The sequence below is a fragment of the Microtus ochrogaster genome, chromosome 2 (assembly GCF_000317375.1).
Source record: "Microtus ochrogaster isolate Prairie Vole_2 chromosome 2, MicOch1.0, whole genome shotgun sequence".
In the NCBI taxonomy this organism is placed as follows: domain Eukaryota; kingdom Metazoa; phylum Chordata; class Mammalia; order Rodentia; family Cricetidae; genus Microtus; species Microtus ochrogaster.
The window spans coordinates 54698176-54715773 of record NC_022010.1 but is presented as its reverse complement, the minus strand read 5'-3'; the positions used below and the strand labels follow the sequence as shown (position 1 = coordinate 54715773).

Sequence of the window (17598 nt, the reverse complement as noted above, 5' to 3'; positions counted from 1 at the left end):
ACAAAGCTGTGCAGTGGTGATGGGTGTGTTCTGGGATGATATCAGAAGCATCATTGATGGCATATACCTTTAATCCGAGTACTTGGGGTGCTGAAGCAGGTGCATATCTCAGAGTTCAAGGACAGCTTGTTCTACAAATCACATTCCAAGACAGCCAGGGCTGCATAGAGAGACCCTGTCTCAACAGGCAAACAAACAGGCTTTGGCTTTACCAGGAACTCCCACAGCTGAGAAGTTCCTGTGTGCCTGAGGTCGCAGCTGGATCCTTTGGAGAGTTGCTCATATCTCTGTAACCTTTCTCTTCTCTCTAACCTCTCACGGTTTGTTCACCACTCATGATTACTCTGTTTTCTAGGTCAAGGTTCCTCAGACATCATTAGGTGGGAACCCATTTATAAACTGTGCAGATTTCCATGCTCATGTGTGTCCTGCTCCTCCCACCCCCACACATGAAGGGTGCTCTTGCCCCCCCCCAACAGTGTTCCCCCACACACACCAAGAATGCCTCGTCACTCCCATCCCCCCACACCAAGGGTGCTCCTTGTCCATACTGTTTGTTCCTTCCCCCTTCCCTCAGCATGGGCGCTCTATGGCCTCTGGTTTGGTTCTTTTCTTCCTTCTCACTCCTTGTTCTCAGAGCAGCTTCTGCTTCTGCTACCCAGACACCCTGTGTGTTGTTAGTTCTCGTTAGTCTTTGCAGAGATCAGAGCTCCCTACTCTAGGTTTGGACATTGCAGGTATTTTAGAGAGATTATTGACCCTCTCTCCTTGTGGTAACTTTCTACTTTAGACATATGGATAGTCACTGTGAAATTCGTGGCCAACACAAGGGTGATAAGTAATGCAAAGTGTCTGTTTGCTTCGTGGGGTAAAGGAGGTGCCCAGTCCCACCATTATGTCTCACCCCACTTTATGTGGTGATTGCTGTCCCCTCAGCTCATGGTGAACTTTCAGATTTGTAATCTGTGAGGTCCTGTTTAACTTCACACGTGAAGAGTCTGTGGTTTCTTCCCAGCTAACTCTTCACCGTGCATGTGTAAATGAACATGGCCTGATCTTTGATTATTCTGAGAGACAGCCCCCAGCTCATAGTTTGTGAATGAGCCTTGAAGATGTTTTCCTGCCCTGTGTGATTTAGTTTGAAATATTAGGTTCCTATAGCTCTTTTTTTATTTTTGAAATTTTTTATTTAATTTACAAATGTCAAGTATGTGTGGCTGCTCACAGAGGCCAGAAAGGGGCATACAAGTCCCTAGAACCAGAGTCACAGGTGGTTTGAGCTAACTTACTAGGGTGCTGGGAACTGACCTCATGTTTTCTGGAAGCGCAGCAAGCACTCTGAAACCCTGTGCCATTGCTCCAGCCTGGCTCCTACGTATACATAAAGGGCTGTTAATGTGGAGAGTTGTCCTTGTAGTACTCAGTTAGCCCTAGACTGTTCTTAGATTTCTTTCTCCAACTTCCTAGAGCACAGCAGTAATGACCTCCTGGAACCTCTGTTTCCTCCTGAGTTAGACACAGCTTAGGAATTGCTCATTTATTCAACAAGTGCTACAAAGTATAACGAAACAGCCTTTGCTAAATATAACATGCTGGGAAACTCTGTACTAAGAATCCAAAGGAAAATCTAAAAGGTTCGACTGGGCATTGGCATTCTGAAGCTACTGTGATATCCTGTAATCAGAGGAGAGGATACTCAGGTCCTTACTAAAGAGTACAGATGTTCAGAAAGGCTTCCTTCTCCAATGCAGCTCGGCTCTGTCCTTCACCTGTGTGTGGTACTCCGTGATCATCACCGCGGGCATGGCCTACATCTTCCTCATCCAGTTGATAAACATCAGCTACAATGTGACGGAGAGGGAAGTCCAGCAGGCCCTTCGGCAGAAGACGGGCCGCCGGCTCCTCTGTGGGCTCATCGTGGACACAGGCCAGTACAACAGGGGCTTCCTGCGCAATTGGCACCAGTTCTCCACCCTGGGCGCACACACTGCCCACGCCCCTGCTGAGGACATTGTCTGAAGTGCCTTCCGTGCAGCCTGAGGGATACTCCTTTCTCTGTCCTGTCCATTTCACACTTCGGTATCCACGAAGGGTTCATCTTCATCACCGTCTTCTCAGACGTGTAGGGCCGTGCTCAGGTTTGAAGACAGGACTGAGGAAAAGGTCATTTCCTCTGACTTCATGACTTAAGGGATATTGATACTGAAGCTGCAGGCGTAGAGCCGTTCCTTTCCAGTCACCTTCTGACTCAGTCACCAGAAGCTGCCAGGGATGTGCGTTACTCAGGCACAGGCCAGTAGAAGGAGCTTCTGCCCATTCATCTGAGGAGGAGGGTTCATAGGATAGTTCCTAGTCCTCTCAGTTCTTAAGAGCCATACGACCCCTTGGTAGAGCGGCTTTCCCAACTCTCAGGTTCCTCTGATGGGGGCCTCTGCTGCCTAGCTACCTCCTGGAGCATCCATGAGGGCCATCTGAGGAAGGCCGTGGAAAGTACTGTGAAACAGCCTGTAGATCAGAACATTGAAGCCAATATTATTAAGACAATCGGTGTGTACAGTTATAGAAGTTCTTAGTGACAGACCTTGTCCTCAGGACCGGGGGTGACAAGAGGCTCGATGCTGGTCATCTCATCTTATTATCTACGCTGCGTGCAGTGGGCAGCAGTTTAAGTGGCAAGTGTTTGCTGATGGATCATTTTAGATTTACTCTAATGCTAACAAACATTAATTTCTTTCCTCCTTCCCATTTCACCTGGTGAGGTGCTAGCACACTGGTGGGTGATGGCCGCTGGACGGGAGGAGACTGTCCTGGGAGAACATGCTAGGAGGCTGATTAATATCAAGGGCTTGATTTTTTTATTATTGTTTGTGTATATCTAGTGCTGTAGGTTTATAGCACACAATGGGAACATGCGCCTGGCATGAGCTCTTGGAGTGACTGACAGCTTCCCACATCCACATCGCTGCTTGCTCCCCCTTTCCTACTGAAAGTGTCTAAGAGAGAAGAACCGGTATGTGAGCTTTCCAACAATGGACACCTGACTGCTCTTCCTAATTCCCGATGCTGCGCTGCTCCTCTGTGTCCCAGAGCTGGAACGTAGGAAAGACTATGTGTTCCCGCAGAACGCGCTGTCTTTCTGCTCCTTCTTGACGTCTTTGGTTTTCACACATGTACTGTTCTGGGATCCCAGATCAAAGATAATTTCTGAGACCTTAAATTTGCCTTGGCCTTGTTGCTCAGAGATGGAAACAGTGCTGCATTTTTCCCTTTTGTGCCTGCTTGTAAGCATTGAGAGGAAATACCACCACCTCTGAATTAGCCCTGTCCTTTGCAGCAGGGGCCACCCTTAAGAGTTGCCACTAGCCAGGGCTCTCCTGAAGACAGGCGCCACATTTTCATCCAGGGTTGTCATTGCTCTCCCCAGAGATCTATTGTTAATGAACACTAGACTCCATATTCTACTGGGGTTCACTAAAGAGAGCCTGGGGGTGTTTGCAGTTTCTTCAGCGATGCCTGTCCCTGGCATAGAGTCAGACACTCATTTAGAATGAAAGTTGGCTTGGATACAACTAATTTCTGTGTGGGTTTTAGGTAAGAGAGATGGTAGTAATGTCAGACAGTCTATGTGGGCAGAAATTGGTAGTTTTCATGTCTCTTGAATGCCAGGTATATAGCCAACTCTGAATGTCTGGCTGCTGCCAACATTTATAGAAATCATATAGTCAGTATTTGTAGCCTGCCTCGTTTCCAGCAGCAGTGCAGATGTGATGGTGAGTGCTGCAGCAAGACCCGTCACTAGGAGAGTGGGGATGACCACTGCCTTCCTCAGTTTGCCATCAAGGGCCAGTTCCCCTCCTGCTGTTGGGAGGACTCATTTTCGGCTCTTTGGCTCACTGGGATGAAATGAAGATGCTTAGGTTTTCTTTTTAGATTTTCGTGTGTGTGTGTGTGTGTGTGTGTGTGTGTGTGTGTGTGTGTGTGTGTGTGTGTGTGTGTGTGTGAGTGAAGGCCAGAAGAGCTCTCTTAGAGCTGGAGTTACACGCATCTGTGAGCTACCTGCTGTGGGCGCTAAGAACTAAACTTGGGTCCTCTGGAAGAGCAGCCTGTGCTGCTAACTGCTGAGTCACCTCTCTAGCCCCGAGTTTAAGTTCCTGGTGATGACAGCAGAAAGTCAGCCCTGTGAGAAGATCCTTGTTTTGTGGATCTTTCAGCCTTCCCATTCACTCTTCCCTACTGAAAGTGTCTAGGAGAGAAGAACTGGGTTTGTGCGCTTTCCGACAGTGAACACCTGACTGCTCTTCCTAACTCCCGATGCTGAGCTGGAACATAGGAAAGACTGTATGTTCCTGCAGAATGTGCCGTCTTTCTGGCAGAGACGGGAGATTAATATGAGGAAAACTCCCTCTTGATGTGTTTGGTTTTTACACACATACTGTTCTGGGATCCCAAAGATCAAAGGTCATTTGTGAGACCTTAAATTTGCCTTGGCCTTGTTGCTTCATAGAGGGGAAGCAGGAAATACATACTCAGCCTTCTGAAGGGCTTGTTTTTAGGAGACATTACACCAGGGGCTGTCCATAAGCAGCTTCCGCTAGGCCCCAGGGTAGCTTTGGCATATTGTAGTAATAGGAGCAGTGGGGCTGCGTCCCCGGCACCCGGCCGCCCACATGGCTAGCTTATGCCCCGAAATAATTACACGGAAACTGTATTCTTTTAAACACTGCCTGGTCCATTAGTTCCAGCCTCTTATTGGCTAGCTCTTACATATCGATCTAACCCATTTCTAATATCCCTGTAACACCACGAGGTGTCTTACCAGGGAAGATCTTAACTTGCGTCTGTGTCTGGTAGGAGAATCATGGCGACTCCTTGACTCAGCTTCTTTCTCCCAGCATTCTGTTCGGTTTACTCCGCCTACCTAATTTTCTGTCCTCTTAAAGGGCCAAGGCAGTCTCTTTATTTAACCAATGAAATTAACACAAAACAGAAGACTCTCCCCCATCAGCATATATTCCTAGACTTTTGAGCTTTCTTATGATTGCCACATGTTGGTGGGATTCTGTTGCAGGCATTGGTATTCTCCACTAAAATGAAGCCTTAGATGTATTTTAGGGACAGTGTTGTCTGTTTCTTCAGCCACATGGCTGTCTAGGAGATTGTAAACCTCTGCTCTCCGAGTGGCGCTTTCCTTTGGTGAACGCATTGCTTACCGTCTACCTAGAAGGAAGATGCTGAAAACTTCTCTTATGAATAGTCCTCGATACTTCTAATATTTTTAGCAAGAGGAAACTTTGTATACCAGAACCTTCCACTGCCAGAAAACACAACGCCAGTAAGAGCCTGTGCAGTGCTGATATCTGCCCAACAGACTTACTTCCTTTGGTAGGACATCTGCTTTTTATAGAAAGCTCAACCAACAGAAGCAAAAAACGGTAGACACAGAGCTTCACCCTCAAAGTTTAGAAGAAACGTTCTGTGCACTCGCCCATCTCTTTAAACTAGCTGAGTGGGCTTCTGTGATTTCACTTTCTGTTAGCCATACTTTTTAAAAATGAGACTTTCTTCCAGACAAGTAGTGGATGTGACTTGCGCTGGAGGCACCTGCTTGGAATCTGGTCTGCTTAGCAGCAGTTTAAACACGCAGGGGTCGTGTAGGCAAGAGTGAAAACCATGTTAACTAAACTGAGCACCACATGGAACTCCCCATGTCCTGCTGCACTGGAGCTGGCTCTGAGCATCCACTGTGGGACAGCGGGGGAATGGTGAGCGAAGCAGCCTTGCTCCACGCTGGGCTTGAGCCTTCTTGGGGGCACAGTTCACCTTTAGAAATTCATATCTAAAAGGCAAAGCTTTAAAACCAGAGATGGTTTGTTCTAATGATCCAAGTAGAACTTGGATTTTTTTCAGGCAAAGCCATTTGACAAGCTCCGTTCATGGTGCCAGGGGCTGATGATTTGATGATTTGTTAGGGCTCAGGGACCTTTGCATCTGATCTAATTTCAGGATCTGGTGTTAGACTAAGAGAAATCCAGGAATGAATTTAACATTAAATTCAATATTTAATATGGATGGCACATCAACAGGCTGGAGGCTGAGGGGACAGCTGCACTTCTTTTGTGCCTGTGTCCACGTCCTGCCACCTCAGCTCAGCAGCAAAGCCTTTTAAATGGAGATTTTACTAAACACTGCCATTTGTGCAAAATAAAGTCCCGTGACAAGTTGTTTAAAAGGAAATAAAGTGCTTTCTTTACAGAAACAGTTGGTGATTCTTGGTGTGTCCTGAAATGGTTTGCCTTAAGAAAACCCTAAGCTGCGTGACCTCCTGACAACTTTGTCCCCACCCGTGGTCCTTCGCTGACCCTGAACTTCACCTTCCTCTTTTCCTCCCTGGTTCTGTAGATCAGATACTGTTTATAAAGGCACCAGTTAGCAGCATGTTTCAGACCATATCTTCTTCATGGCCCGTCAGGAGTCTGATCCTTGCAGAAGGGTCTATAAGCTGGTACTGTGGCCTAGTCAAAATATGTGTCCCAGAGAAGCAATTTCTGGTTGCTGTTGGGGGTGAAGCAAGATAAAGTTTAAGATAGAAAACTTAATTTTATATGACTTACTTAGGACATGTTTATTGAAAGAACTCACCCTTTTCTGCAGGCTTGTCATTAAATTAGTATTTGTGTGTGGCTTTGATTTGTGTTTAGTTGTTACTGGCCAATATTTCCATGATTGTGCTATAATTATAAACAGTGGTTTAGATGGAATGAGAATAAATATGACTTGAGTCCCATTGGTCTTCAAAGCACTTGTGTTTTTGGATGACAGCCGCATGGTGATGTTAAAGAAGAAGGTGTGTGGCTGGGCTGCAGTTCTGCCGTTGTGTTGTCTCTCAGCCCACCCTCCACATCTTTCATGACAAAAGGACCAGAGTCTGCACTGCGTGAGTGTGGCTAGGTGGCTTCAGGACGATGCTGAATCAAGCACGCTCACTAGTCTACCAGTTCAGATGTCCTGAGCACCACCATCTTTCTCATTTTACTGTGTGCGTTTGTAGACTGTTTGAATTTGTCATAATAAAGATATGTTTTATAATGGGAAAAATTCCTAGCAGATGATTCTGTGTAAAAAAGTTCACAGAAGGGAACATTTGATCAATCTTTATAGAATCCTAAATATTAGAACATTCTTTGAATTCAGTCTAAGTTGCCAGGCCAAGCAGACAAAGCAGATGGATTACTTAGAAGCTGCAGTTGGGAGCATGGCTAGGCATTTTGATGAGGGGCTGGGTGGTCCTCGCTGGAGCTGTTATTAGCGTTTGGAGTTTCCGTTATGCTCAGCAAGGTGCTTGGGCGTCCTAGATGCTCTGAACTCAGGATGGGCCGCTGTGCTGTGCTGCAGCTGTGTAGAGTACCTTTTAACTGTGTTTGCCATTGGGTAGGCTGGGTCCTGTCGGGCACTTGTTACTCATGCTGTGGTCATAGAACATAGGCTGCCCCTCCCTTCTTTTCTAGGTCCTCACTGCTTTCTGTTTCCATCCAGTCTTCCACTTAACCAGTACCTCACAGTAAGTGATAAGGACACATCTTTCTTCACAAGTCCAGGCAGACAAACCCTCATCTTTTTTAAACTTTATTATGCTAAAAATATATAAAATACACAGAACAGTGGTGCTCTAGACTGCTCATTTGGATGACCCCACTGTGATAGACAGCTGCCTAACAACCCAGGAAAGATCAAGAAGAACAATTTCCCAAGATAATCCCGCTGGCCTATACATTCTAGAAAGTAAACCAGGTTCAGGTAGGTGTGTGGGTGGGTGGAAATAACCTTCTTGGATCCTGGCACCAAAGACTTCCTTGAGGACAAGCACGTAGCTACTGGTACACAGCTGTCAGAATGGTGTCAGTATCTGGAAGTCCGGAAGGATGTCAGCCACCTTCCGACGAAGTTGGTGTCGCCGTTCCTCTTTCACCCTTTCTTCTTTGGTAAATTTTACAAATGCCTTCCATGTCTGAAGCGTGGCACTGAGAAGCTTCCTTTAAGGAGAAAAGGGGAGAGGTGGAAATCAATGGGGATTCCAACAGTACACAGTGTATTAAAGGAGAACGGACGGGGATAACTGTAATCAGTTGCCATTTGCACAGAGCCCCGTGCTGACAGTGCAGGCTTTGGGACCTCTTGGTTCATCTGCTCACAGCCTGTCACTGACCAACCTGGACCAGGAGTGTTGTGGTGGGTGGGCAGACAGCCATCAAGGTAAAAACTATATCCAGAAGAGCTAATTTAGGGCACTGAGGCCTAATTTAAAGCTTGCCTGGTAAGTGCACCCCCATCTACAACCGAAAGCATCTCTAATTCAGTTGAGAAAAAAATATGCTAAATACCAAGTATGGAAAGATGGTGATGGGGGCGGGCACATGCTGAAACAGTGCTGTCCTTGGGAAGCATGTGTGCCTTTTGGGGACTGACCAGTGCCTACACCAGCTCTGCACTGGGCATGCTGGGGTGAGGCCTAATGCCTGCCCATTTAAGCAGCTAGCCTGTCAGAGTCGGCGCTGTGGGAAGGGACAGTGAGGGAGGAACACCCGAGGTGTTAAAAGACACTGCCTCTGAACTGGAGAAGGCAGGCCTCGAGGGAAGGCGAGGAGTCACACAGTTACAGTTGGAACACAGGCACAGGGTTGCGGCTGTAAAGCTTGAGGCAGTGATATTTGCTCTGGTCTCTTGGCCAGCTAACGAAGCCCCAGAATGCACCTCAGTCATTAATTCTATGGCTGTTGGTTGGCTGATGTTTTAGATAATGTTGGCTTTTGTCAGCAAAAACATTATTTTTAAAACAAGGAGGTCCCAGTGAGCAGAGCTGCTTCCCTGCATTCAGTTTCTACCCACTCAGCCCACCGGAGATTCCCGTGGTCGCCTCTAGGGCCCACCTCCCTTCTAACTATACTCCAGGATTTCTGACTCTTAGACTTTGGTTCTTCCTATTCTGCTCTCCGGAAATCTCTGCTTGCTCTAGGGAAATAAACAGAGCACAGAAATGGCTAGATATACTGAGCAGGCTGCTGGGTAGTGGCTGCCACCTGGGCAGAGCTGAACGGCGCCAAGGATGAGACTGTGTCTGCCCAAAGCTGAGGTGAACTTTGCCTCTGAGGGGCAGAGGACGAGGCCAGTGGGGCAGAAACAGAGGAGCCAGAAACAAGGAACAAAGTGGGAGAGACACAGTCATAGCAGGCGAGCTTCGTTTCCTGTTGACTGCAGAGTCTTCACACTCCAGACCCTGAAAAGGAGCACTGCCTTGCTGTCATATCTCACAGCTTACACATGACAGTGACAAAGGAAAATGAGAGGGCAGATGTATCAAGAGCAGGGTGACTTAGAGCGAGAAAACCCTGTGCGGAGTCCAGGGAGCTGCCTGCTGTGTGTTATTTGTACATGGGACGTACGCTGTTCCCCCGGGGTCATTACAGTGATCATAAGACACGGCCTGTGAAAACCCCAAATGAATCCTCAGGTCGAGAGAGACAACTGAGGCAGGAAGAAGGAGGCTGGATCCACATCCACAGGCACAGAACCTGGATCAACCCGCTGGGATTGGGCTGAGCCCTGCATTAAAACATTACTGTTTCCTTGTTTGGTCCTCACAGCAGCCCTGAAGGCAAATTCTGTTCTTACTCATTTTAAAGGTTTTATTTATTTATCATGTGTTGTGTGTATGTATGTAAGTGGGTGTGCACACGCCACACTATGACTGTAGGTTAAAGGACCCACAGTGAACTGGGGTCAGCAGGCTTGGTGGCAGGCACCTTTACCCACTAGGTAAATGCCATCTCTGCCCTATGACAGAAGATTCAAAGGTTATGAATTCAGAGTCACACAGACACTGAATCCTAGCCTTCCTCTGCAGCGGACACACGTATTCAAAGCTAAGTCCCTTGGACACTGTCAGTTATTGCATAATTCTCTTTATTTGGACCAAATTATAACACTTGTTAGTCTAGTCCCTGCCCACTGATTCCAAGAACAAACAGTTTTTGCTAGGAGTGGATGTCCTGGTGTACAAGATGTGCAAGAGATATGCATATACACAGAGAAAACAAACCATCCAAAAATAAATGTGAGGCCGGGAGGAGAGGGCGACTCCACACCCCACAAGCCTCCATGTCTCAGAGGAGCTGCTGCAAATGCACACTACACTAGCTGCTTCCCAGGAGTGACACCTGACCATCAGAAAGGGTTTTCCTGTCCAATCTCAGAACATTTCTGTACAAATGCCTAGGGAAGTTCTAGTCAGAGAACACATACACACTTGTTTATATTTGTGTGGATTACATTATTTCTCCACAAATAAGACTTAATTGTATTTTAAACATTAACTAATAATACATTTACACACACAATTCAAAACAAGGAGGAGCTATCCCATAGAGTCACAGGCTACGTGCTTAGGAGGGACTACATGCTCTGTCACTGTACAAATGTCCTTAGCTGGAGGAGGGACTTGTGAAGAGGAAGGGCCTGTGGGACAGTGATGTTCAACTTTGACCTCAGTTGTGACACGGGTGTCTAGTAATTACTGCCTCTGTATGGATTACACACTTAAATTTGTGCTGTATTTTACAATGTTTAAAAAGTCAAACTAAAACACAAAACTCTGTGTTAAGGGTACATGTTGCTCTTGCAGAGGGGCTGTGCTTGGTTTCTAGCACCCACATGGTGGCTCACAATACTCTAGATCCGATGCCCTCTTCTGACCTCTGTGGCCACCATGCATGCATGTGGTACTCACACATTTGTATCATACACATTAAAAAATCCCTAGAAAATGAAACTGTGTGACTAATAAGGAACACATATGTCCAGATATGTCTCATGATGCTCACATTTGGTCCCTGCCAGCCCTAGGTGGCTAGGACAGGCTTCCTCATAATTTTACGGTTGATTTCCGGTGCTATTCTTGCCTGTGAGTTGGGAGGGCCCAGCTCTCGCAGCCTCCACCTCAGCTTTTCACAGCAGCAGTAGAATATGGTACAGGTAGCTGGAGAGTCAGTGGGCACAAGTGACAAGCCTTACCTGTCACAGTGTTCTGCTGCAATCTCAAGTTTCCTCTGGGATTCGATCTTCATCTCCCTGACCATGGTCAACCAGGCCCTGAAAACCTTCTTCTGCAGTAAGTGGGCACAGAGTTTTCTTACTTCTTTCTCCAGATCATCGACATACTAGTGGGTGAAGACACAGTTAAAGATGAGAGAAATATAGTATCAGTGGACAAGTACAGTAAGTAAAAAACAAAACAAGCAAACAAGCAAAAAACAAATGGGAGAGAACCAAAACAATATATAAAGTAAAACAGTAAAAGATGCAAAAGGCTGAAAGATAATAAGGAAGCCAAAATAATATCTTCTGCAGTGTACTATAATAATAACAGCAACTCAGGAGTACAAACGGGTGTAAGATTAGAGGTTTCAAAATCAACCTACGTACTGTGTGACCAAAACAAAAACAAACAACCCAAGGACTATAAAACACAAAAGATGAAGTAAGGATTCATTATAATATAAACACATAGACTTTATGGGAAAAGCATCATGTGCTTGGGATTTAATACTAACCAAAGTTGACAACATTTTAAAGGAATGAACTGGATTTGTGACTCTTTTTGGAAAACCAAAGTGACTGGCATTATGAAGGCTATTCAGTTTTTTTTTTATCAGGGAGTTGAGCAAGGAGATGTATTTACTTAGTTTTGATTTTCTGAGGCAAGGTCTTACTATATACTCTAGACTAGCCCTGAATTAATGGCGGTCCTCCTGCCTCAGCTTCCCAAGTGCTGAGATCATAAGCATGTGTCATCTCACATGGCTCAAGGAGATGCATTTAAAGTCCTTTCCCTGTGTCCATACCTGGAACCAGCTTCGGAGGACTCTTCTGCACAGTAGGTGGGAATACAGCTGATCAGCCTGGGCTGTTCTCACAGCCAGAGCTTCCTGGCTGTACTGGAACCAAGTGAGCAGGCATTTTCGTTGAAGAGCCAAAGAGTAATGTTCTTCTGCTACCTGGAAAATGTTTGAATGAAAAGAGGAACACCATTCCTTAAATTTTAAATCACTTAAGGGAACATACACAGCTAGGAAATGATAGTACATAGCAGGTGTAGATAGTTATGTGGATTGTATATAACAATCTTGAGTTGCCTATAGTCTACTGGCCTTGTTCTGTGGAGGTCACAGATTCACTGCTGACTCCCTGGAGGTCACAGGCATTCGCTGGTTCTGGAAATGGAATAAGCAGCTTCCACGACATCACTTGATGTCCACTAACCCTGGCCTGGGGGCTGGCAGTGCTCTTAGTTTGCTCTCCTGGAACCTGGACAGCAATTCCAGACAGCTCTTTACTATGTACTTAACCATGTCTAATGAGGAAATGCCAATGCTTTCAATTAGTGTTATAGAATGAACTGTCACCAGGATTGAAATTTAGACATTATCAATAAACCACAAACCACTGATTCAAAAATAACATGATGAATATTTTAATGTCTTACCAATTTAAGTGGCCGGGAGTATAAATACATATAATTTAGCTTTTATGTGTAAAAGAGAGACTGTTGTGTCCCTTTGACAGGAGAAGTGACACGTTTCCCAGGTCTCATCTAGTCACCCATCACTGTGAACCTGTTTCATCCAAGCAGATCTCCTCCAAGTGGTATTTACTGGCCAGAACGGTCATCACAGGGGACTCTATATGACATATGCAGCCCTGGCAGCCAAATGCAGACTAACATTCCATCTGTTTTGAACTTCTTGATCATTGACTTGAATGCCCTGTTCTAAGTCCTGGGCAAATTTGTCAGGGGAATTTGAGACATTTCATTGGTGTTGGATTTCACGGATCCCTGTGGCAGAGCAGATTGCTGTTCTCTGTAATAGCATTATGTACTCTTCACAATGTAATTTTACAGAACCTCCCAATGGAGTCGATGGAGCTTTGTTCCTTCTTAGTGACTTTGAGCCTGGCCATGTGATTGTGCTCTGTTCAATGAAATACTAGCGGGCAGTGTTAGTAGCTAGTTAAATTAGCAGCCTGGAGGACACTGGGAATGAACCTTCACGTCATAATGAGCAGTTTATAAATCCATGGCCTAGAGCTATGGGGCTGATTATCACTCAAAAGAATGAAGAATGGGATTTGAACATAACTTCTGCCCTGGAAAGAGACATGACATTCCAAATGAGCAGACTGTCACTAATAAAAAAAAGTTATCTATTATTTATTCTATTTTCATTATGTATATGTGTATTTAGGTATTATTTTACAGCGTTTAGAAATCGAATACCTGCCTTAAACTGAAGTGGGACAGTGTGGTCTCTCTGGCCACTGTAGACTCCCACCCCTGGGAGGGTGTCCTCTATTTTATTCTGCAATAAATATTACTCATGACCTACTGTACAGTCTGTATTCAGTCATGATGGGGGTCACGAGGACCTTGAAAGCAAGGACTACAGAGCCAAGTCCTGGTGATGGACAGCAGCGGTTCACAACAGGGATGGTCCATCTGCTAGTTAATTGCTAGGCGGAAGGCACAACCCAAGTAGCTCCAGATCCAGTGCGCAGGACTAGGGAGAGACTGGGACAGAACCTATACTGGCCTGCAGACTCCTGAGAATTGAGCATGAATTGTAGCGGACTGAGATTTCGGGGTTGTCTATGTACTTTATCATAGGGATCCAGCCACTTCCCACTTTCTGCTGTAAACCATACTAAAACTGAGTCACCTCTATTCCTCCTGCAGTGGTGATCTCTAATAAAACCACCCTAGTTTCCAAAACTCCTTAAATTACAAGTATCTAGATAACCAAATCAAACTCTTACTCAAAACAGAAATGTACGTACTCAAACCAGTTCTCTTTCTGCTTTTTGTTTTGTTTCATTTTGTTTTTGTGAGACAGGGTTTCCCTGTAGCTTTGGAGCCTGTCCTGGAAATCGCTCTGTAGACGAGGCTGGCCTCAAATTCAGAGATCTGCCTGTCTCTGCCTCCGAGTGCTGGGATTAAAGGTGTGCGCCACCCACCACCTGGCATTTTTCTGGCTCTTTAAAAGCACGAAACAGCCGGGTGATGGTGGCGCACGCCTTTAATCCCAGCACTCGGGAGGCAGAGGCAGGCGGATCTCTGTGAGTTCGAGACCAGCCTGGTCTACAGAGCTAGTTCCAGGACAGGCTCCAAAGCCACAGAGAAACCCTGTCTCGAAAAACCAAAAAAAAAAAAAAAAAAAAAGCACGAAACACTCTCTAGGCTAAAGCATGTATCCGCGAAAAGTCTACTTTCCAATTTGGGGTATGATATGATGGCGTACCTGCATGCTTTCCTTGCTTTGCATCCTCAGTCTCTTCCAGGGCTCCAGGCCTTTCTTCCTTAGCAAGACCTTTTCATAGTGACCTTTGGCTACCGCTTCCAGCTCTTGATTTCTCTTCGTTCTCTTCAGTTTCTCTAGTTCTTTCTGGGGGAAAAAAAGAAGCAAAAAATTCCATGATTAAAAAAACCTGAAGAATTTCATTTAAATAAAAAGTCAATGAGTTTAACACATAACCACTAATAAAATAGTGTGCTGGTTATTATCATAGAACTCTGGAACACATATACACACACATGCATGCGCGCACTCATGGGTGAATGCACGTGCATGTGCCTAAACAAACAAACACTTAAAGAATATTGCTAAAAGGATTAGAAAAAGTTGGCTGTGTGCTCTATGTCAATCTATGTATTCTTAGGTTTATTCAATAATGTTCATAAAAATGAGCTTTACTCCCCTCATTACTAAAAAGTCAAGAGAAAAAATCAGGAACTTTCCCTTATTATTACAGAAAACCCAGCGATGTACACCTTTACTAGAGTTATGACATAGAGCCTTGTATATAAACAATGATGGTCAAATGACAACCCCACTGGAAGTCTAGAAGAATATTCTTAGCACCGAGTTGTTTCCTTCCTAAGTGAACAGTAAGTCCAGATATAAGCTAAAAGTATTTATCATCATCAAACAGCCTTCTGTCCCGAGTAGAAAGATTAACTACCCCTGGTGGTTCCCTGAGACAAAAGACACCTTGTGCTTCTCACAGAAGGCATACACCTATGAGTGGTGTGCCTGAGGAAGACATAGGAACGCAATGGTCACCCTACAGATACCCTTATCTATCTATTTTCTTTTAGTAAAAGCAGCCTGAGGCGGAGGTGGAAGAGAAAAGTCTCCTGAAATATAGCAAGGCAGAGCTTTGTGGGTGGACTGCAGACTGCCCGCACAGTCATCACTCCTGGGGCAGAAATATGGCAGCATTCAAGTTCCTTTTTCATTCTCTAGTTTCATGTCGTAAAAAGGACAGTGGTAAAAAGGTTGATTCAGCAAGCTACTTTGTGTGCCTGAGCCTTCTGCAAGAAGCAGCAGGGAGGGAAGGGGAAGAAAGAGGGAAAGAGAGAAACAGAATCAGAGTATTTCTAAGACGGAACGGGGAGTGTTCTCATCTTCCAATTCAATCACACATCTGCAAGCTCCTGAAAACAAAATGTCCACATTCTTTAGGACATTACATCAAAATAACCTTTATAGTCTTTATTTCAGACACTTGAATGGAAGGCAGATATAAAAACCATAGGGAAGCATTTCTTCATGAGTAGTAAAAGGAGGGTAAAGAATAAACGAGGAGGGTTGGAGAGATGGCTCAGAGGTTAAGAGCACTGGCTGCTCTTCCAAAGGTCCTGAGTTCAGTTCCCAGCAACCACATGGTGGCTCACAACCATCTGTACTGAAATCTGGCGCCCTCCTCTGGCGTGTGGGCATACATGGAGGCAGAGTGTTGCACACATAATAAATAAATAAAAAAAGAATAAATGAGGAGACAGAAATGGGGTGTTTCCACATGGAGGGAACTGTTCCTGCACCAATGGTGGCTTGCGGACAGACACCAGAGCCTGATTTCTGCCCTCTGGAGAAGCCCTCGGACTCGGTCTAAAGAACCCACTTGCATGCACTCACATTTATCTTCCACTTCTTTGTACAGGAAGTGAACGGCAGCTGCATGCGCTCGGCTGAGACACTGACATGGTATGATTCTGCTTTGAGAAAGCATTTACATTGGGGGTCTACACAAGGGTTTTAAAGAGCACATAGTTCCCTCGGGTTAAGAAGCAATATTAAATATGAGTTTCTTTCTGATTTAAATTATATTTTGCATAAATATAAATGATGTCCGAAAACAATGTCTCATCTAAATGTTTATCTCTATCATCCACTATGTCTTGAGAGAAAGATCAAGGATCACAAGTATGTTACAGGAAGTATAGGGCACTCAACACCGTCTGACACTAATATCTTCACACTGGATCATGGGAATCAAAACAGAAACATGCTAAATATGTCAATTTAAATAAAAGCAAATAAAACCAAAATATAAGCACTAACAAAAGTCCCTTTGGCCCACGGGATTCAATACACCCTCTATTCCTCGCCTGGCCTCATTTCACTGGAAAATCCCAAGTCCCCACAGAAGGCGCTCTCGTCCAGGCCATGAATGATGCCTGTTTCCAAATTAAAGAGTCACTGTCTCCTTCAGAACTGTGCTCAGTCACACTTTGTTGGGTCCCCTACTCCTCTCCTCACACAAACACATCTCTCAGTGTTGTGACTGTAGATTCTCCTGGGTCCTCTGGAAAAATATTCATGCATCCTAGGCTGTGGCCCTGAGCTTTCATCTCTGTCCAGACAATGTCCCTGCCAGATTGATTCTAGTCACTTCCAGAGTGTTAAAAATACTGACATACTTGAAATTTCTAGATTCCATACTCCCATCCTGATGGTCAAGCTTCTCTGTCAGCTGTGTGTGCCTAACAGGTATCTGACATGCATGTGTGTCTTGCGGAGGCCTCCTCTGTGTCCAGCAGCTCAAATACCATCTGCTCAGAAGAGTCTTCCCATCTTGTTTCCCGCACGACTCTCCCCTGCCTACTTCTTTAGGCGTTGACCCCATTACCTCTTCTCCAAACGGGCATAGGTGGTTTCTAAATGCAGGGATGATGTCTGTCCTTACTGCTCTGTTCCAACACCCAGCGCAAAGACTAGCACATAAGAAGATATTTTATCATGGTCTTTTCCCTGAAGACTTCCCTTGTCCTAAAGCTTAACATTACACATTGTCTTGATCAGTCTTTTGCCAACTTGACACTAGCTAGAGATATCTGGGAAGAGGACCCTCCACTGAGAAAATGTCTCTATCAGATTGTCTGTAGGCAAGTCAGTGGCACATTGTCTTGAATAGAGGTGCGAGAGTACCAGACTTTTTCTTTTGGGCCACCAACCAGCTCCCAAATCACAACACAATGCTCAGCCTTCACTTAGTTCTCATCTGGCTAGTTCTTTTTAACTTAAATTGACCCGTTTCTCTCCTACCTACCTATCTATCTATCTATCTATCTATCTATCTATCTATCTATCTATCTATCTATCTATCTATCTATCTATCTTACTTTCACTGCTCCTGGCATCTGCTGGCTGTGGATGCCTGGCTTCTTGCTCTGGGGGGTGTTGAGAGGTCCCTTGTTCTCTCCTCCTCCTC

General features: G+C 45.2%; 2 protein-coding genes across 4 annotated transcripts in view; one reads left to right on the top strand and one right to left on the bottom strand.

The window, feature by feature from the left end:
• Zdhhc23 (zinc finger DHHC-type containing 23) overlaps positions 1-3982 on the top strand; it is a 13590-nt gene extending 9608 nt beyond the window's left edge. For all 3 annotated transcript variants that reach the window (XM_026786544.1, XM_026786545.1, XM_005345004.3), the window contains exon 5: positions 1752-3982. In XM_026786544.1, coding sequence (XP_026642345.1) covers positions 1752-2019 — 268 coding nt within the window. In that variant the 3' untranslated portion in view covers positions 2020-3982. The remainder of the gene's footprint in view (positions 1-1751) is intronic.
• A 3585-nt stretch (positions 3983-7567) lies between these two features.
• Ccdc191 (coiled-coil domain containing 191) overlaps positions 7568-17598 on the bottom strand; it is a 69981-nt gene continuing 59950 nt past the window's right edge. The window contains exons 14-17 of the mRNA XM_005345003.2: positions 14346-14489; positions 11895-12047; positions 11065-11210; positions 7568-8030 (exon numbers count right to left, since the gene is read on the bottom strand). Coding sequence (XP_005345060.1) covers positions 7886-8030; positions 11065-11210; positions 11895-12047; positions 14346-14489 — 588 coding nt within the window. The 3' untranslated portion in view covers positions 7568-7885. The remainder of the gene's footprint in view (positions 8031-11064; positions 11211-11894; positions 12048-14345; positions 14490-17598) is intronic.